Source organism: Wyeomyia smithii, chromosome 3, assembly GCF_029784165.1.
Source record: "Wyeomyia smithii strain HCP4-BCI-WySm-NY-G18 chromosome 3, ASM2978416v1, whole genome shotgun sequence".
NCBI lineage: Eukaryota > Metazoa > Arthropoda > Insecta > Diptera > Culicidae > Wyeomyia > Wyeomyia smithii.
In genome coordinates, this window is record NC_073696.1 from 19,848,573 (window position 1) to 19,871,072 (window position 22,500).

Sequence of the window (22,500 nt, forward strand, 5' to 3'; positions counted from 1 at the left end):
GAATCTTGAATATTGGAAGGGGAAGAAAAAAAGAGCTCAAACCGTTTTGTTCATTTCATTGATTTTCCGACAGCATAAATGCTTAATTTAGCAACAAACAAGTCAGGTGACAGCGAGAGGGGCGTCGAAAGGCAAGCGAAATAAATAATAATCATAATAAAGTGTTATTTTTTTGAACATTTATTTGAGTGCAAGTTACAAACGTCATAACTTGCACACAAACTTTGATCAAAGATATTTCTTTTTTTCGTCTCGGTGTTATTTATTTTTTGCCACCCCCTCTGCTAACTTTGATAACCTTGGACATAAAAAGAATTCGAAATTTGTATCAGCATAATAATTACATTAAATAACATATATACAGGAATATGATTTGACACAATCGTTCGAGACCAGCTATGGCAGATTATGCACGATTACGGCTTTCCGGATAAACTGACACGGTTGGTCAAGTCGACGATGGATCGGGTGATGTGCGTAGTTCGAGTTTCGGGGACACTCTCGAGTTCCTTTCGAATCTCGGAGAGGGTTACGGCAAGGTGATGGATTATCGTGCTTGCTATTCAACATCGCTTTGGAAGGTGTGATACGTAGGGCTGGTATCGACACGCGTGGCACGATTTTTGGAAGGTCTGTTCAGCTCTTTGGCTTCGCCGATGACATTGATATTGTAGCACGAACCCTTGAGAAGATAACGGAGACGTACATCAGACTGAAGGCTGAAGCCGGACGAATTGGACTGGCCATAAACGCATCGAAGACCAATTACATGAGAGGAAGGGGCTCCAGAGAAGACAGTGTAAACCTCCCGCCACAAATTCATATTAGCGGTGATGAAATCGAGGTGGTAGACGAGTTCGTGTACCTGGGCTCACTGGTGACTGCTGACAACGACACCAGCAGAGAAATTCGTCGACGCCTTATGACAGGAAATCGTGCCTACTTTGGACTCCGGAGGACGCTCCGCTCGAATAAAATCCGCCGCCGCACGAAGTTAACCATCTATAAAACACTGATCAGACCGGTAGTCCTCTACGGCCACGAAACCTGGACTATGGTCGTGGAGGACCAACGCACCCTTGGGGTTTTCGAACGAAAGGTGTTGCGTACCATCTGTGGTGGAGTGCAGATGGAAGATGGATCATGGCGGAGGCGGATGAACCACGAGTTGCATCAGCTGCTGGGAGAACCACTCATCGTTCAAACGGCGAAAATCGGGAGACTACGGTGGGCTGGGCATGTCGTTAGGATGTCGGACGACAACCCGGTGAAAATGGTTCTTGATAACAACCCGACTGGAACAAGGCGACGGGGCGCGCAGCGAGCAAGGTGGCTCGATCAAGTGGAAGACGACCTGCGGGGCCTCCGCAGACGACATGGCTGGCGAGCTGCAGCCATGGACCGAATTTAATGGAGACGACTTCTTCGAACAGCAAGGGACACTTCGACCTGGAGCTGACTGGTAAGTATGGTAAGTACAGGTAAATGATAGGTTTATCCTATCCTATTTTCCAACAATTTAGCAAATATTTAAGAATGTTCCTAATTATTTTGTAAACAGTTTCCGATTGTTCCACCGTATTTCCTTTAAGTGTCGTTTAAATACAAATGAACTAGAATCTGGATTCTTTAGACTAAACGTATTGTCAACCACAATGCAGCTGTCTGCTGTTTAGATTTCGAACATACTTTCTGAGAGAATATATTTTCAATGTCGTTAACGAACACACCAATTCGTGTCCTGATGACATGACAGCCCCAGTTCCAAATTTTCCTTGCCTCGTGACACCTTTTAAGTCTGTGGTCTAGATTGTCCATTGCACTACATGTAACACATGGTTGTGATGTCTTTCGAATGTTGTTTCTGACCAGTTGGAAACAAATTGTTTTTAATAAACAGTGCTTAATTTTAGATTCTGGACCATTCAGTGACAGTCCACCTTTCAGGTAGTGCAGGTATAATTGATTTCTCTCTACTCTAAACATAAATCCATTCTAAATAAAACTCCCACATACTTTGCGAGTTTCGGTCAGGTGACGATTCAAAATTTGGGCTGAATACCAAAACATCGACAAGATATTAACACAGTATTTAACACAACACATCTTTCGTTTCTAATCTTGTGTTTCCGCATAATTGCTTTTAATACTGAGATAATTGGATCATAATTCGCTATTACTGTGAGATACCAACTTTAACGGAACTTCACTCCCAAAACTTTGAACCTCCTTTATCAACTGTAGTCTCATTTGATTTAGACACAAAAATTCTGATTTTTCGTAATTAATTTCTATTCTAGCAGTTGTCAACAGAGAATCAAATTGCTTTTCACTTCTGATAATGAAATTGATATCATCAGCGTTATCAATGATTTAATTGAATTTGTCATAAAACCAAAACCCCTGTTAAAAAATTCGAAATGTTCCTGATAAGAGGATCTAAATACAATACAAACAGTACCATGTTTAAAGGGCAACTTTGGCGCACCGATCGAGTAGTTTGGAATTCATGTGTAAGAAAGCCGTTCACTAAAACTCGCGATGATGCGATAGCATACATTATTTTGATACAACTTATTAATTCTGGTGGAAAGCCGAATTCATACAGGATTTTCCACAAGTAGTCGTGGTAATCCCTGTCAAAGGCTTTGTTTAAATCGATACTTACTAGACAACTTTTTGTATTTTTATTTTCGCGCCGCTGAATACTCTTTTCCGCTCCTTCAAATTATCAACGCAAGATTTTCCTTCAGGACACGCTTCATTTTTTTTGCCAAAATTTTCGCAAATAATTTGTAATCACAGTTTAGCATATATATCGGTCGGTAATCATTTAAAGTTATATTTTTATTTGTATTTTTTGGTATTAATGTTACTATTCCATCAGAGAAGCCTTTCGGTGGCGAAAGAGCACCAGAGAGATAGTCATTGAAAATACTCAAATTATCATCTTTCATTATGTCAAAACTTCGCGAATAAAACTCATAGGCTAGACGGTCTGGTCCTGGTGCTTTTTCTTTTTGGCAGCTTGCAACACCTGTTGAAGTTCTTCTATGTTAATAGGAGCAATCAATTGTTATCTATCATCGTCATTCAAAGCCACCGAAATTTGGTCTATTGGATTATCAATACCCTCTTGGTTCTGATCCTGTTCCTTAGCGAACTGTTTTGCAAAGAATTCAAAAACGCAGGCTTTCAATCTTTGAGAATCGGTTATCATTTCATTATTACTTTTTAGTTTGAGAATACTGTTTTTTTTTTTACTCGTCTTTTCATTTGTGCTGCGATTTGGAAAATATTGATTCTTCCCCTTGCAACAGTTTGTAACTGCTAAAATTTTCACCTAGATGATTTATTCTATCTTTTTCAATCTGTAATATCCTAGATCTTATAAGCTCAACGTCCAACAGCGTGTCCTCTCCTCTGTTTCGTTTATCCATAAACTCTTTAGGTTAACCATAAAAATAATGCTTTTTATTTGATATTCGAGTTGTTAGCTCTCAGCTCCTAGACTTGTAGAATTGTTTGGATTTTGGTTTCATGATTTCATTCCACCATCTATTTTTGTCTGCTATGCATGTCTTAGTTTTTCAATTCAATTCAATTGCTCTGAAATAGTTTCATCTTTCAGTATTGTAGAATTCATCTTCCAACACCCCCTTTCCCTACCCAAAACAAAGCTGCTGTCAACTTTAACTTTCATTACGATTCCGCAATGGTCTGAGAAAACAACGGGTTCCGTTTTAAATTTCATAATATTGCTCACAAAATTACTTGGAACATAAAATCGGTCTAATCTGGAGGCAGAGTTTAATCTGTGAAAAGTAATCTAATATTGTCGCAGTATTTTTAATACAATTAAAATCTCCTCCTACAATTTTATGAAAATGTGCATGTATGGAAAATTTCTACTTTTGTTCGTCTTGGTCGAATTTCAACTTAACTTTTACCATAAATGAGGATGTATTCTATTTTGGAGTAATTCGTATAAGAGGAAGATTCTATAATCAGCACAAAGCAAGCTAAATTTAGCAAAAAAAATAACTTCCTCTCAGTTCAACCCAACTGCTTCCCACTTAACACACTGAACCCCCGCTTTGGGCAGCTGCCTTTCGATGTCTCACCTTTGCAGTACACCCTCGTCATCTGCAAGCTGGCCAAAATGTTCAAACCTTGACTTTTCAACGTTCGACAAGACCACACAGTCTGGGTTGGTTTTGGTTTTTCCTGTGAACACGGAATGGCCCGGCCGCCGAAGGGTCAAACAAACTCGCACACAAACACCACATCGAGGGTGAATTATAACGCAAAACGACAACAAAAACTTTAGCAGGCAGGCATGCCCAGGCAGGTACGAAACTCATATCTTTCGTTCGCGCGTGTAAACATATCGTGAACTAAGGCAGGGGCTTGATTGGTTGATTGAGTTGATGATGAGTTTGCCGAGGGCTGCTGATTCGAACGTGTGCCGGAAGGAACCAGCGCAAAGAGAAGGGGAGTTGTTTTCCAGTTCTCTACTCTCACGATACTAAATATTTGCAAAGGATCGACTTTCTCCTGGATGGATGGTGGTATACTGAATGCAATTTCAGTTGATCGTAGTGTTTTTTATTATAGTCTCCTCTTGTTTTGACTCTGATGTAAAAGGTTTTCGCTGTTTCATTTGATGTGAGCTCAGCTCCGCTAGCGAAAGAGGAATAAAACACAAGAGATGATGTTCGTAATTCGAGGAGCATCTCCATTTGCGACAAGGGGGCACTCTTTTGCTGCTACGGTCAAATTATTCCCAAAGGATGCAACGTAATGTGATGGCGTTTTTTTGTGTGCCTCCGCTTTTGCTACTGTGAAGTACCTTTTTTTTTCATGTTGTGACAAAAATACGAATCTGCAAGCTCTTCCGGGAACCTGATAAAAACAAACAAGAAAACGACTGTTCATCCAGTCAAATCCTCTTGGCGGAATTGAGTTCTTGTCTCAGCTATTCCTTCCCTACCGGAGGATAGTATCGAAGTAGTAGTATCGATAGTAGGGAGAAAGGTTCTGCCATTCCGCCAGTATAATCAGTACATGCATTCCGATTTGACAAGGTTCGTCTGAGTCGAAAGAAAAAATCGATACAAATTTGCATAATTTCTATTAGCACTTGAGAGGCCCAGCGAAACACAAATTGGATTCGACTTTTTCCCCCGATTGGGGCTTCGAACTGGAGTAAATAATTCAACTTCAACTTGTGTTGGGTTTTAAAAATCCCACACATATCCTAGACCTGCGAAGCTGAAAATCTTTTCGTACATGTGTGTGTGTCCAGTATATGTGTGTGCTCGCAATCGCTGTCATCGTAGAATTGGGCCACCGAAGCAGGAATCCTCGAGTCATTAGGAATGCTGCACCAGACATCCAATAAAAATGATGGAAAGCGACAGTAGAAAGTGTACGTGAAAGTTGTACCAAATTGATTTTCGTTCAGTTCGGGGAGAAGGCAGCTGATTTCAGTTCAGTAGTAAGACTACTCGAGTGGAAAAAGCGTCTGTTTCACGAAACGCACAGCATGTTCAGAACTACAGTGGAAACGGGGGAAAAAAAGTTTCCGATTTGTGTATTCAGAAGAAAGAATGATTATTTGCTCAAAGAACTAATAAAATGCCCTCCCGTTGTTGCAATATTTGAGGGAACATATCGATCGATAGACCTCCGCCACCGACAAAATCCTAAATTGATGACAATTTAGGCTAAACACAAATTTATTTTCCAAATAATACAACATATATTGTACTCATTCATTCTGAACAAATCCTTGATTTTACCTTTATTATTTTATATAACCCGCCATCAATCTATTCCCCCGTTCATTGTTTACTCTTAGAAACATTTCTCGACTTTAGAGGAACGCTGCACTTACTCCCCCCTAAAATAGCTTTCGAATTTTCTTCCATCCGCTTTCGCCCTTTATCGTAACCATAAATTATCCAGAATGATGTAATAAAGTCTCCGGTCTGATCCGAAGATTGGCCCGTTATTCTTGGGCGAACAGAGCGCCAAGAAATGGTATTCAAATTCAGGAAGGGGCAAATTGCATTCTCTTTTGGTGGATGCCTTTCCCGGGTATCCGAACTTGCAGCTTTTCCTTGACGACACAATGTCACTACACTGGAAGGTGCGCTCCATTCTGGCTGCACAGATGCTCAAAAGCTGCTTGCGTATGCCACCATCCGGAAAAATGCAAGGGTATCATTTATGCTCAACTTAATTTGTTTCAGATAATTTCCTTTCTTGCCTTGCAAAGAAGCCACTTGAGCGCAATCCGTTGCCCTTCGTCAGTAGATTTATACGCAGATTTGCATTTAATCAGCATGAGGATACCGTAGTAGAATGCGATTTTTGTTAAAAAATATTTGTATTCACCATTCCAAAAATCTAGAATTCCAAGATACTAGGAATCGAAGAGTCTTTGTAGCTAGAAAATGATTGCAAAACACTCCATTCAACGGTAAAACACATCCGAACTAACCGGAAAATGCGGCAAACAAGCGAATCTCCCAAACGCTACAAGAAACAATCCTGCAACGAGGGGGTCATAAATTAAACGATTCACGTTGAAAAGCTTATTTCGCAAGCTGGACCTTTTGCTGCGGACCACAGCCAGTGACTGTGTCAGCTGGCAAGCCATGCCCGAAATAGGACGCACGTCTTCGCTGGGTCCGTGTGAGAGGGACAAGGCGGAGATGGACTTTCGGAAGACAACGTGAATAATGTTTCTATGATTTAAATCGCGTTCTGACAATGTACAGCAGCGGAGGAAAATCTACTGCTCCGCGTCCAGAAATGACACAATCAACCAACGAAGGAAAAGGGGAAAATTGGCAATGCGGAACAAATAATTTCGATTGCCTGCCGCTTTTTGGGTGCCGTGAACGCGAACGATATCAGACTCTCTTTTATGGCTCAACTAATGCGCGATAGAATCTAACCGATCGACCCCTCCGAGGGAGGGGGACATTCCACGGGTGGGGAAGTACCGTGATGGGGTTGAACGGAACGACAAAATCTTGCCGATAATGTGCGACAAAGCTTTTGGAAGCTTAACGCAGGCCAGCTGTCGATTGATAAAAGACCTGCCGGGTGAAACAAATTGATAAAATGGAAAGACGTGACCAAGCTTGGGTTCAGCTGGTTTGTGGAATGTTTCCGGAGTGATGGATGTTGGCTCTTGGGAACAGTGATTTTTACATCGCTTTTTTTCGCATGCCTTTGTGAAATTCAACACCATTGCTTAAATATTTAACGAGAATTTTCGAATGTTCTTCAAGTTGGTATTTTTAATTAACTTTAATCATTCGTTTGGCATAAATTTTGATATTGTTTTTTTTTTTCAAGAACTGTAAAAAAATCAAGACAAAAATGTTTTTGGAAACCTTAAAAAAACATCAGTCCAATATTCGTCTCAAAACAGCTAGAAAACTGCAAACATTGACAGATGATAAAATATAGCAAGATCATTTCAAACTAGTTTCATCATCGCCAAAGATGATCAGAAGGTATTCAAAATATTCAACAAAACGCAGTCAGTAATTGTAAATAAGTAAAACACCATAAAAGTTAATGCTGAAGGGAATGAAATGCATAAATAATTATTATTCTACTATATGACAAACACACCAGAGATGTATTTTATAGCTTAAAATATTTCAAAATTACGATTCTGGATGCGAAAATTGATCTATAGATCCTTAAAAAAAGGGTGATTTAACTTTTTACAAAGCTGGGAATAAATCTAATTATGCCTTTGTTCCCGTTTTTTTCGGTAGCAGAACAGTTTTGATATTTCGCAAACCCCCTCTCTGGCCAATTATGACGCCGAATAAAACCTTGTTAAGTTCCTCTTCATTGCGGATTACCAATTGCAGATGGCGCAGAAAGATTTTCATTTACTATCTCTAGCAGCGTTGTCGTTCGACCTACCGAGATTCAAAGCCCGGCACAAAATGAACGGAACTTTGTCTTTCCCTTGACTTTTCTTCCTTTCAGAATTTTCTTCTGAATCGTTTGAAACGTTTTATATCCTTGTTGAACAACAACTTGACCTGATTGATACAGCATAAAGTATTGCTGGTCTAAGTATTTGAAGAAATGCTTCGTTTTCTCTTTCAGCTCATCGTTTACGAGACTCTCTCTTTACTGAGAGTTCGACTATATAACATTTTATCGTTGTGAGTCGTCTGTTATGCATTATTGCGAGCATTATTGGTTTAATAACAATAATTTGGTAATGAAATTTAGCTACTTTATTGTGAAAACATGTTTTAATAAATGATCTCATAAACTAGAGTAAACTAAAGAATAGTTCTGAACATTTTTTTAGTGGTGATAATATCTTTCATTCTGCCGTTTCATTCCATTTTCGGTTTTTTGGCATGTCACCCTACTTGAGTAAGACGTGATTCTACGTCAAATAATGACAAATTATAACTGTAGTCTGCATTTGCTTTACGGAATAAATAAATAAATAAATAAGTATTGCAAAAAATAACCAATCAATCAAATATTTTACTATATATTCCGCAAAAAAAGAACGAAGAGCAGCTAAATGTGATCCCAAACTGTAGAAAGAATGGATAGAAATATTCTAAAAATAATAATAGTCAAGATATCGTCATACTACTTCGAAAAATCGGGAAATTATCTGCATTATCTGTAATCACTGGTTTTGTATGAATTCGGTTCCACGTTACTGATACCAGTGTAACTGAATTTTGTGACAATAATGAATGCTAATGGCTGTTCCGGTTGTGAGCTCTCAATTTAGAACTAAACCGGAAATTTGTCACATTTCAAAAAATAATATTGGACGGAGAGCTTCTACATATGACTAATACGTTGATTGCGCGGAATGTATTGATTACTTGGAAACTTCGTTCTTATTGCATTTTGTCTCAGCTTACCAATGCTTGTCTGAGATTGAAAATCGGTACTTGCAGACAGGGTCAAAATCGCATTTTTGTGATATAATCCAAGATGGCGGCCAAAATCCTGATCACTCCAAATGAAAGCCCTATCATTCCTGTTTACCGAAAAGTGCTACCTGTAGTGAGTTTCATAACGAATTTCAGAGATATAGCTCAAATAAAACACCAAGAATTGCTAAAATTCCAACTTCTCTAGGAACTATTTCACTCTTTGGTGACCGAGGGGTCAACGAACTCGATCAAACAAAAATGGCATCATTAGTTTTCCTCTATTTCTAACAACTACGTGCATTCACGCAAAAGTTGGATGGTGCGAAACCAGTACAAAATTGTGCGTTTTTAGGGCAATTGTTGATGTAATTCGGAACCAGTACAATGATTGCGTGTTGGGCATAACGCAATTAATGCTCTAGCGTTCCTCCAATGTATTTGGCAGCTCCAAACTACTACACCCAAACAGTTTCAACTGGTATCAAGCAGCATTGCAAAGCGAGCGAGAAGCAAAACCTTTGTCCTCCTTTCTGCTTGAGGACGAGACATATGCTACGCTTTTCAAGTCTTTTGCACACACGCTTTCGAGATATTTTTTCTTCTTCATGCATTCCTCTGAATAGCAGCAAGCACGCATCGACAGTATGAGTGAGACTAACAACACTGGCATCTAGTATGTACAACACGGGTGTCTCGCTCATTTCGTAAAGCGACGAGACATCGTCTTGCGCGTCGCAACCCGAACCGAAAAAGAAGCGAAAGAGCAACCTGCAAATAATATGTGACGTATCTAGTCTCGTCGCACGTACATGGAAAATTTATGAGCAAGAGAGAAACAGCAGTTACTAATACACTCGATGTGAGAAATAAAGTGTCGGTATATGATACATATTCTGATTTCAATCAATGTCAATATATTCGCAGTACAACTGTTGCGTTATGCGTTTCACACATTTATTGTGCGATTTCTGTGCAACATTTGTGCGAATCGGGAAGACACAATGATTGTACAAGACATCAACTTTTGCGTGCATAGACTCCAAAGGAACAAAACCTAAACGATCGCGACCTGAAGAGATATCCGTTTAGAAGAAAAATCTTTCCAACAGATTCAACGACACAGATCAAGTAAAATCGCCCCCAAGAAAGCAAAATGCAAAAATACACAACCATCCTGTTTACGACATAACGAACGACGACCACATTATCAACGATATTTGGCTGCAGACATCCCCCGCCGGTCCCTAAAATATTACCGAGTAAAGATGCTGGCCACAGACAGAAATATTTCCAGAAAACATGTTCAACGATGCACCAAAAAATCACCCTAACCGGTTTTTAGATAGGAAAAAAAATAACCCCCAGCGCCACCGGGAGCAACCGAAATCGAAGCCGTTACTATTACACAACGCCAGTATCAACAAAAAATTTCCAGCAAAATCCACAGCCACTGAACAATAAGCACCAAGAAAACCCAACAAATGAGCTTTGCCCTGCACTGGTCCTGACCAGGGACGTCCCGGTCCCTACCGATGAACACCTGGCGGCTGCTGGTGCTGGGCACTTGCTTGAACTGCAGGCAAGTGAAAATTCCTCCTTTTTAGTAACTGATCCTACAAAAGCTCGAAAATTTGCAGCCCCGACCAATCCTTTTTTTGAAATATCACAACGCGCGTCTGAAACATGGAAAACCCAATACACCAGCACCAAGTAGGACACACCACGACTGCTTCTCGATGCCATCTACCTCAAAAAACACAATAGTGTCCTGTACGATCTGCTTAGCTTCTGCGCAAGCAGATATTCACTCTATAAATCTGCAAAGAGACAACTCTCCTCAAGTTAAAAATATTCGCACATCTACAAACGAAACCGCACCAGCACTCGCACCTCGGTCTCATTCCACAGATTCGGAAACTAGCGACTTCGGAAAGAAGACAACGAATACATTCGCACTGCAATGGAATGTTTGTGGCTTACGCTCCCACCGAGAAGAGCTGCAAATACTACTCTGTAAATACCAACCCATAGTAGTCTGCCTACAAGAAACAAATCTGAACGAACACAAAACGCCGTCTAACTTGCTCGGCAAAGACTATCATCTCTTGCTCGGACCATGCTCTCCGAATGATAGCCAAGGAGTCGGGCTGGCGATAAAAACCGGGATACCATTCGAGAGACTCAAGATAAACTCTCCTCTCCAAGCAGTAGCAGCAAAGATCAATTTACCTAGCAGTATAACAGCTATATCCCTGTACCTTCCGCCAAAAGAGAATGATGGGGGAGTAGGCCTACGCGAACCAAAAGCACAGCCCAGCAAAGAGGGTTGCAAATTTTGGAAACGGTTGTAAATCACAACATGCTGGTTTTAAATGATGGATCACATACTCGCATCGATCCAGTCACGGGCCAAGCACAAGCTCTCGACATCTCTATTTGCTCTTCCTCAATCGCCAAAAAATTCGTTTGGAGAATCTCACCCGACTCATCAGATAGCGATCACTACCCCATTCTCTTAGACACACCTGGATTGCCAGATGAACCGAGACGTAGTAAAAAATTGGTTCTTCGAACAGGCGAATTGGCAGAAGTATGAAGAACTTGTCACTCAGTACATTAAGCCAGGACAACTCCTGACTGTTGATGAATTTACAAACAAAATACTAAGCGCTGCAGAAATGAGCATTCTAAAATCGAGTGGTAAACCTGGACGAAAAGCTGCTGTATGGTGGAGCCCAGAAGTCGAGCATGCAATAAAAACCAGGAGGAAACTCTTGCGCTCGCTCCGACGAATCGATGACGACGATCCTTGTAAACATAAAGCCCTAAAAGATTTTCAGGTGGCGAGGTCGGCGTGTCGTAAAATAATTTCTGATGCAAAACAAAAATGCTGGGAAGAGCTGGTACGAAGTATTAATCCGAGCAGCCCAACCGCTCAAATATGGAACCGAATCAATCAGCTTCAGGGAAAAAGAAGCACAAATAAAATAACTCTTAAGCTGCCGAGTGGTACGACCAACAAGGGTCAGGTTGTTGCAAATACACTCGCAGACGAATACCAAAAAATGTCCTCTAACGCTAACTACACTAAGAAATTCCAGAAAAAAATTGTTCCTGATAAAAATATTCTTTCTAAGCACCAACGGCCTAATCATCACAAAAAATACAATGCAGATTTTTCAATCGAAGAACTAATATGGGCGCTGGACAGGCGAGGGGGATCATCAACCGGCGAAGACAATATCGGATACCCACTACTCAAAAACCTTCCATTCTCAGCAAAAGTATCACTACTAGAACTTTACAACCGCATATGGCAGAGTGGAAATTTCCCGGACCAATGGAAGACAGGTATTATAATCCCAGTCCCAAAACCAGATACGGACGGCAGCAAACCTGAAAACTATCGGCCAATAACCCTGTTGAGCTGAATGGGAAAAGTTTTCGAACGCATAGTCAACCGCCGCTGGAAATAGTCTCATTAGATATTTCCAAGGCATATGACACAACATGGAGACCAGCTATTTTAAAAACACTGCAAAAATGGAAAATCACAGGTAGAATAATTAACATCCTCTCCAGCTTCCTCAGTAACAGAAGTTTCCGCGTAGCCGCTAACGGGGAATTGTCGAGCGCTCGCGTAGCAGAAAATGGGTTACCTCAGGGCTCTATCCTATCATGCACATTATTCCTCGTGGCAATGGACCCAATTTTTAAAATAATACCATCACACACCCAAATATTACTATACGCTGATGATGTTCTACTCATGGTTAAGGAGAAAAACCCCAGACAAGTGCGCCAACTACTTACAAAATCTGTTAAAATTTTCACAGAATGGGCCGACAGTGTAGGTTTTGTGACCGCTCCTGCAAAGTCGAAACTCTTACATACCTGTAACCAACGACACCGCAAACGTGGTAGAGCTATCTCAGTTAATAAGGTCCCGATACCTCTTGTTGGGAAAATGAAAATTCTCGGAATTCTAATTGACTCGAAACTCAACTTTCTACAACACTTCGAGGCAACTAAACAAAGCTGCTCGAAACGTATGAGAATACTGACCATGTTAGGCTCGCGCTTGATTAGGAGCAAGAGATCGACACTACTAAACGTAGGCACAGCATTAATAATATCTAAGCTGCTATTTGGTGCGATACTAACTAGCAAATATTTTGAAGCAATGGAACGTATACTATCACCTGTCTACAACGATGTCGTTCGGAAGGCATCAGGTGCATTCAAAACAAGCCCCGTCTTATCCATCATGTGTGAAGCCGGCTGCCTGCCGTTTAAACTGCTACTCACCCAACGACTAGCACAACTTACGGCACGCTTAACAGAAAAGACCCAAACATCGCCGACCTGCCTGTGACCAGAAAAGTGAACGATATATTGCTAGAATATACGGATACAGATTTGCCAAAGATTTGCAACGTCCAAAAAAAAAAAAAAACCGACAGAGCATGGTACACTAGCAAACCTCAAATATGCCACGAATTAAAGGAGAACATCAAAGCTGGAACAAGCAGTACGATAGTGAGACCTATGTTCCAAAGTCTCATCTCGAACCATTACCCAAATCATAAGCAAATCTACACTGACGGATCTAAAGACGGCGACGAGTTTGGCACCGGAATAACTGACAATCACGAAAAGCGATGCTTCTCCCTCCCAAATTATTGCAGCGTATACTCAGCAGAAGCTTTCGCCATAAAAACTGCTGTCACGATGGTTCACGAACAAGAGGAAGCAATTATACTAACCGACTCAGCAAGTTGTTTCGACGCACTCCTCAGTGGAAAATCAAAGCACCCGTGGATCCAATCCCAATGGCATACCAGGCAACGAGGAAGCAGACTTCTTAGCAAACCAAGGACGAAAATGCACGGTTTTAAATATACCTGTCCCCTCTGTAGATGTGATACAAGGAATAAAAACAAAAATATGGACAACATGGGAACAAACATGGCACCGTACTCAGGCAGAACTGCGAAAAGTCAAGACGAAACATTATAAATTTAATGACCGCAAATGTGCATCAGAGCAACGAACCCTCACACGACTACGAATTGGACACACTCGACCGACTCATGTCCACCTAATCGTAAAGGCCCCACCCCCAAGCTGTCAATACTGCGGAGTGCAATTAACAGTTCGGCACATATTGATCGACTGTCGAGGCTTGGAGGAAAAAAGGAAGAAGTATGGTATAAATGGAACACTGTCAGAGATTCTAGCCAACGACGAAGCGAAAGAAAAAGCAGTATTAGAATTTGTTCTGATAGTTGTTAGAAGTCAGCTCCGACATACGTTTCATCATCCATCTCACAGCAACTATTTTTCGTCTACAGGTTTGTGTCGAGCTTTCTGGCGCTTGTTTTGGTAGTTGTCTGATGGCATTCATCAAGACTTTTGAACCTTGTACGTGTGTAATCTACTTCTTACCTTGATCTTCTGGACGCACGATTTCGAAACTCCAAGTCTTTTGGCAACATGATGTATTGAAGTGTTGGGATGACAGGTTAAAATTTTCTTCCCATTTTTCTGCCTGTTGAACCGGGTTTTCTTCCAGCTCCACTCTTGTGATCCAACGTCCACTTGTCCTTGAACCTTCTAAGAACTCTTGAGACGATCAAATTACAATTGTGAAGCATTTTTCTCAACGCGTGCTGGGAAAGCTCCGGATTTGCCATGTGTGCATACTAGGGTGGGGAAAAATGATCGATTTTCCAGAACCAAGTTTTTTTGGTTCCTTTTGGGGCCCCAAACAACCCTGAACTTATCGGAAGTCGATTGGTTTGGTTTCCGCTTAACGCATTGCATTTCAAATTTGTATGCAAATTTATATGGGAAAGCCTACTTTTTTGCATTTACCTTTCTAGAGAGCCCAATAATGATCTAATAACACACTACATTATGTTAAATTATAGTTTTTTAGATGCCTAACAACTATGCAGAAGGCACTGAAGAGCTAAGATGTCCTCAAGAAGGGCTATAGCTGTTCAGAGTTGGGTATGTCGATTCAAATGCAGAAAATCTTGTTTTCTTCCAACATTACCAATGCACCGGTGTCAGTGAGATTCCCATCAGAAGTAACCTGTCGTAAGAGTTTATACACTCAATTGGATCTAACAAACAAATTCAGGTCAATATTCTAGGCGTAGGTAGAATCTACAACGTGTTTCAGAGGTTACTTCTGATGGAAATCTGACTAACGCCGGTACACTGGCAGTGTTGGCAGAAAAAACGATTTGCAACATAAATTTCGACATACTCAACTTTGAACAGCTCTAGTATTTTTTGGGATACACTAGCTCTTTGATGTCTTCGGCCTAACAACTAGGTATCAAAAAACCTACCATTTGAAGTCATGAAACCTATGGTTTGAGCCACTTTGAGCTCTTTAGAATAGAAAATGCAAAAACGTTGGTTTTTCCATACAAATATCCATACAAATTTGAAATGCAATGCGCCAAGCGGAGACAAAACCAATCGAATTCTGATAAACTTAGGATTGTTTGGGGCTCCAAATAGAACAAAAAAACTTGGTTCTGGCTTTCTGCTATCAAGTTTGTTTTTTTCCATATAACGATTCCCCACCCTAGTGCATACAAAGTTTTCGCTCTCCCTTCACTTAAATAGCTTCCATATTGGCGTCAACAAAACACACAACTGTCAAATTCACAAAACAAAATTCATGTAAACAGTACACTCTAAAAACAGAAGGTTCGAAATTTGGTAATTTCCATCGGACAGGAAAAAAATTACAACCAATTGAAGGTGTTGCAATAATTTCGTGTCCACTCTTAATCAGGTTTTATGGTCCTTGATGCGACTTGATTCCTTCCTGCAGTCGAATTCTTCTAACGGTATTCAAACTGCCTTTCTTGAACATCGCAAATGAGTTAAGCAGCTTTAATGCAGAGATTAACATGTTCCAACGTACCTACCACACTCTTCATGAAGAAAGTTTCTCCATATTTTGTTGTAAAATGCACAGGAATCACCAAAATGGTTTGATCTACGTCTATTACGACATTACCCGCAAACACTCAAATACTGGAGTGTCTTTGAACGTTGGGTAAATCGTTGAAGAACATTGAAAATAGTAATGGACCAAGAACAAACCCCTGTGGAACTCCTTACAGATAGTTTACTCAAGTGGACTTTACCGCAAAACACAGTTTGAGTCCTTTTTGTGAGATAGGATCGAATAAGTTCAACGGCTGAGTGCTGGAACTGGAAGTCGGGTGACAGTTTGCTACACAAACACCAATGCGGAATCGTGTCGAACGCTTTGGAGAAGTCCAGTAATAGAAAAATCGCATTCTGTTTTTTATCAACTGCGACAGCAATCTGCATTTGTCGAAAATGGAGACGAAATCTTTTCGATGTTCGGAATAAACGTTGCGCCCACACGCCGTCTGATCATCACCTGCTGATTAGCGGGATCTGTGCCGAGAGGAATGAATCTGAAAGTGATAGATTAGAAGATCCAGCATTATCGAGACTAGCGGGAATAATCTGAGTCATAGTGGACACAAATGGAACCTGGCTGAAGATAGAAAAGCAAAAGCCTCGATATAGCAGGCGAAAACCCGAGGAGCTGAGAACAAAGCCCGTGAACGGTATTCGGCTCTGGGGAGGATAGTTAGACGCTCTTGTATACGGGATAAGCAAGCATGGGCGGATTCTCTGAGTCGTGAAGAGGAGAGAGCCGCTTCAACCAATGATATCCGCCTCCTCTGCGATATCTAATGACTTCTGACCGAAGCTAGGATGAATCTAAATATGTCTGTGAAAGACGCAACCGGACAGCTACTTACCGACCTCACTGACCAGCTGAAACGCTGGTTTGAGCACTTCGTACAGTTTCTTCTCTGAGGCCCCTTTACTGCAGGAGATTGAAGCAGCTATCTGTTGTATGAAATCCATCAAAGCTCCCGGGGTCAATCGCATATCAGTGCATTTGTTCTCAAAGATGATCCCATGATATCCGCAAGAATACTGTATTAACTATTCTGCAATATCTGGGATACCGTGACATTTCCGAGCGACTGGATACAAGGTGTCTTAGTGAAGATCCCCAAGAAGAAAGATTTGACTGTATGCGACAATTGGGTATCATGCTACTGTGCATTGCTCTCAAAGTCCTGTTCAAAGTTATCGTAGATTGAATACAGTAGGAAATCGAACGACGGCAGCAACCAAGATTTCGTGCCGGGCGACCTTGTGCGGACCAGATTGTCACGCTCCGTAGTAGAGCAGGTCAATGAATTCAAAGAGTACCTAAATTTGCTATTCGTTGACTAGGAAAAACCTTTTGACCAACTTAACCTCGAAGATCTGGGGGCGTTTTGAGACGCAAATCAGTCCTGAAACCTCGTTTGACCCTTTTAGGTAGTCGCTGGTGTGAGGCAAGGTTGTAAATTATCACCGCTACTGCTCCATTGTTTTCGACGAGATCCTGATAGGTGCAATTGACCGCGTCCCAAAACGTGGGCTACTGGCAGCCTATCACTATTGTGCACCTTAACGACTTCCATTTGTTTGATAACGTTGCATTACCAGTACAACGGCGCTTTGACATGCAGAATAAGCTCGACGATCTGCTTGTATGCTCCTCGGCGGCTGGTCGCAACATCGACGTTAACAAAACCAAATCGTTGTATGTAAACGTGGACAATCTTTCCAACTTTGCAGTAGCAGGCCAATAAGTTGAGAAGTGCGAAAGCTTCCAATATCTCGGCAGCCAGAAAGCGTCAGACGGTGGTAGGAAGAGCGACTTAGATGCAAGGATCAAAAAGGCTATCATTCCTTCCTAGTGGCCTCGAACTGGATCTCAAATACCAAGCTCCATCACTGGTGCCATCAGTAACCGATAGCAACATAAATTCGGGAACGAAAGTGGGAGTGGGTCGGTTACATACTTTGAAGGAGCGGAAATGAAACCTGCGAACAAGCGCTGAACTGAAATCCAGCATGACATGGCAGTAGAGACAGACCCAGGGGCGCAACCTCTACAAGGAAATCAAGGAAGTCGTTAGGAACCGGACCTGGACCCCGGTAGAGGCTAAAGCGAGCTGACGCCCAGATTGGAAATCTTTTAAACCGCCCCTTTGCACCACTAAGGGTGCTTGGTACGCAGAGAAAAGTAAATAAGGATATTTCTGTTGAAGAAGTTAGTTGAAATTGTAGACTTCGACAGATCGTAGAAATCCTATTCCAAAATACGTCTCCACAAATCTTGTTCTTAGGTTGCTTCTCCCCAGTCTTCTCTTACAACCAACATACAGCATACACCCAAAAGCTGCAGGGTCTGTCTCGAAGTCGTCGGCCAATATCCAGGTGTTTTCTGAATATTACCTTTGACGGTCGCTTATTCGCGTGCTGCATGGCCAGCCCTCAGTTGTATACTGCGTACAGCTCGTAATTCTTGCTCCTGCACAATCTCCTTTTTGTTGTTTGCCACCGAGTATTGGTAGCAGGAATCTACGCTCGAAGATCCTGAACACTCACCGAAAGGTATCCTTCCACGTCCATGATTCATGTCCCTAGAGCGTCACCGGGATAATCAGCGTCCTGTTAATGGCAAATTTCGTGCGGTTCTGTAGGCTGCGGGATCCATGCTAGCTACGCAATCCGTAATAAGCCCTGTTTGCTGCCGTGTCACTTCGAAAGTGAAGCACCACCGCCACATAGGACTACCACGCTCTATGCTAGTACACTTCGTTGTCGTAGTACTTATGGTGAGGTCGATTCTCGTAGCTTCCTTCCTGAGAGCCGTAAAAGCCTCCAGCTCCAGACCATCAGACGTAACAACGGCGTCCGAAAAGGGGGTGACTGACTTGTATGTTAACACTTCAATAAATACTCGTAAATTTCCTAGCTGTCCCGACGCTTGATATGAAACTGTCAAGAGACTCACGTATCAGCCTTATCAGTTTTGCTGGGAAACTTTATTCATGCTTAATCTGCCAGTGCTTGTTTCATTTCACTTAATCGTACGCCGCCTTGGAAATAGATTGAAGTTGTATTCTTGAAACATGTTGCAGATCGTCCCGCTCGAAAACCCCACTGATATTCACGAACAATGATTTCCAGCAAAGGATCTAATCTATGGAACAGGATGCGGGAGGAAATTTTATATGCAGAGTTGAGGAGGGTTTTGATTCGATAGCTGCTAAAGTCGAGCCTGTGTTCCTTCTTAGCTACTGAGGTACTGGAATGAAACATTCCCGTTTTTCAAAAGTTTGGTCAGTAAGCCGTTTTTCACAGTGGTTTTGTGGTTCTTTAGCTCTTTGCAAGATTTTTTCACCTCGTCCAAATTTGGTGGATCCACAGCTTGTCTACATTCCCGATTTATCTCCTCTTACTGTTCCTGTTCTGCTAGTATGTAGATTAAACAATAAATCACAAATAAAAAAAAGCAAAGCCTTGGTGCTACATTCCGATTCGGAACTTGACCTTCTGTTTATTTATACACAGACTTTGCAGCCGACTATTTAGTGTACAGGACAATTGCGGGGCTAGCGCTACGATCCTACTGACACTAACAGTCTCTCCCGAGCCGAGACTCGAACCTACGACGACTGGCTTGTTAGGCCAGCATCGTACCTCGAGACCATCTGGGAGATATCACAAATAATCACAAATAAATTTGCGTAAATGACTAGAAAACTAGCACTTAAACCTGATCCAAAATATGAAAAGAATGGATAAAGATAGTTCATAGTTGAAAACAGAGCGTAACAAACGTCAAAAATAAATTAAAATGCTTTTTTGGACAAGTTATAATTACTGTTTATCCAAAATATGATTATATACAATAATAGTTGTTCTCAATGGTTAGTCAAACATCATATTTATTATTAAAATGAAAAGGAAAGTAAATAAAAAAAAGAAAATATTAATAAACTTGATTTCGATAACACTATAAGAAATTATACGGCCTTGAAAGTTAGTGTAAGAAAATATATGGCCTTGGAAGAAATTTGTTCGAATTATTTCGATTGAAACAATAACAAATGAAATTTCGTCTGAAAATCTACCGAAAAAACAAGCAAAATGACGTCGAAAGACAACAGTATCATAAACAAAAAAAACTTAACGAATTAACGAACATTTTCGAAAAGGTAAATCGAAAAAGTTGTTATTCGCAAAGACGTTTGAAATATAACTAAAATGCTTTCAAACCTCTTTTCAACTACAAAGACAAGTAGAACGATAAGCAAAATACATTTTCAAAGTCATAACTGGGAAACCAAAAATGATAAAATATATTGGAATTGAAAACAATGAAATTGCTGGAATTATTGTGCCTTTTTTCGCAAAGAAATTAATCAAAACATTGTTACGAGTGTTACAAAAACAGATTAAAGACGAAAAAATTAATTATACGAGAGTTAAATATTCAAATACGTTGTTCAACTTAAACTGTAGCAAATTGCACAAAACAATTATTTTAAAAATTCAATAAAAATCTTGCGAAGCCTTCTAATTTCAATTTTCTAACCATGTTTCCCTCAATTCCATTCAATTCCAGAATGATCAGTGATGGTTGGGGAACGATTGATAATGGCCGATAAGCAGCAGAGATACTCCACTCAGGAGACTGTACAGGTAAGTGTGAATACAATTTATTCCCGGCAATTCCATTGGGGAAAATTGGTTTTCCCCCGGGTCGAGGCACTTCGAGCTCCAAATGGAGTCAATAAACTTCTATCGAGGCTTGCGAGAGGGGGGAGGGTCGAAAAATTTAAGGTGTAGTTAGCAAAAGTTTGCTTTTAAGCTCCGTATCTGGAGCGTTCGTACATTTGCATCAATGCGGAGCAGGAATAAAAAACCCGAAGCGGAAACATTTGTCTTCCCTTCATACTCGTCGAAATGGCTGACAGTTTTATGTTTTTTCGCTCCAGTTCTATCGCGCGGCAGAGTACAAGAAACCACCTGTACTTTGCCGCGTGCTCCACAGAATTCTTTCGTTCTTTTGAAACAGTGTGGAAAATTCTTGCCGCTTCTCATTGAGTAAATATTCATAAGTTTAGCAGAAGAAGTCGTTGGCCTGTTCGCTACCATCGGACTTCTTTTGAAACAGGAAAAATCCATCAAAGCGGAAATAATACTTAGAGGCATTTTCCTCGCTGGTTTGGTCTATAACAATGGCACCAGACTATATACGGAATCAAAATCGGATCCTTATGGTAGTGATAGTTAACGGAGCTTTGGGTTTGTTTACTCGTTGAATTAAAATGAGTTTTCGTTTCATCATAAATCCTCTCGGACCCTTTTTTACGTTTGATTTGACATGACAGAAAAAGCAATAAAACAAATCGATCAAAACTTTTTCCTACAAATCCAGTTTATCAACAATCGAATTTGTCTATATCACTTCAAGCAAACATGTTAAATAACAATGCCTTAACCTAATTATCTAATCGAATCAACAAATTCGTCTAATCATGTTCCCTCTTGACCCAGTGCGGGATGACGCCCCTCCAAGCGACAATCCAATTCACCCCCGGGTAGGCCAACAAAGTCTGACAACGAAGCCGGAAAGCGCATTTCATTCACCGCCTCTAAGTATCCTTTCGCTTCTTCCGTCACCTTTTTCTGTCCTCCCCGCCGCAAAGCCGCAAAACTACAAACACACGCAACCGGAAAAAGCTAGTTTGGCAGTGGTTCTGCCTTCTTCGTCTTCTATCCAGTGTCGTTGTTCGTCGTTTTGGCTCGTGCTAGAGGAGTTTTGCATGTTGGATCTAATTTATTTACACCCAACTAGTGGCTCGAGTGATACTCACGGGAAACTGCCGTAAAAGTTCTCCACCTCCCACCGCATCTGTGGCGCATCAGCGAAGAAAACGGGCTGATATTGCAAAACTGTGGCATGGCAGCTCCCGAGATGAGGGAAAACTTTTGTTCGTTTTCTTGTACAGTTGCATAATGAGTAAATAATAACTCGCTCGGAGTGCGGGTGGCGGCGGGGAAAAATCTTACCATCTCAACAAAACTTACGACAGACTCCCGGCCCTTGCTCCGACGGAGCGCGCCCCCGTGGTCGGAATAACAAATGAGATGGGGCTCCATTGGGCGTTTGCCGGCGGTCCGATAGGCTGTTTACTCAGATAAGGTAATTTCCAAAGTGAGCACGGGAAAAGAACAATTACCGTAAAATATTTCATTCGGTAAATTGTTCTCGGGTGGAAAAGTTTTTGGCAAATAGACTGTACTGCTGCAAAGGGGGACGTTGGCATGGTGGTGGCAGAATTTGGTGGGAACATAATTCATTATAGGCTATCGGACAGCGCAGGCGATGGAGTAGCGTGGGTTACTACTGTAGGGTGAATTGTTTTAATTTTATCAGCAGTAGATACTTAAACTTTTATGAGTTTCATTTCCTGGTATACATTTTATAATGAGAGATAGAGATAGAGTTAAAAATAACACAAAAATGGTGCAAAACATTTTGAAAATGTCACAAAAATTGTTACAAAAAATGATAGAGAATTGACAAAAATAATACTGAATGCTTCAAAAAAAAAAA

General features: G+C 41.0%; 1 protein-coding gene across 1 annotated transcript in view; it reads left to right on the top strand.

Annotated features, from left to right (window-relative positions):
- The window catches only part of LOC129732508 (protein sickie-like), a 477,819-nt gene that overhangs the window by 15,162 nt on the left and 440,157 nt on the right, over positions 1 to 22,500 (top strand). The window contains exon 2 of the mRNA XM_055693445.1: positions 20,503 to 20,579. Within this exon, the coding sequence (XP_055549420.1) occupies positions 20,514 to 20,579 (66 nt within the window). The 5' untranslated portion in view covers positions 20,503 to 20,513. The remainder of the gene's footprint in view (positions 1 to 20,502; positions 20,580 to 22,500) is intronic.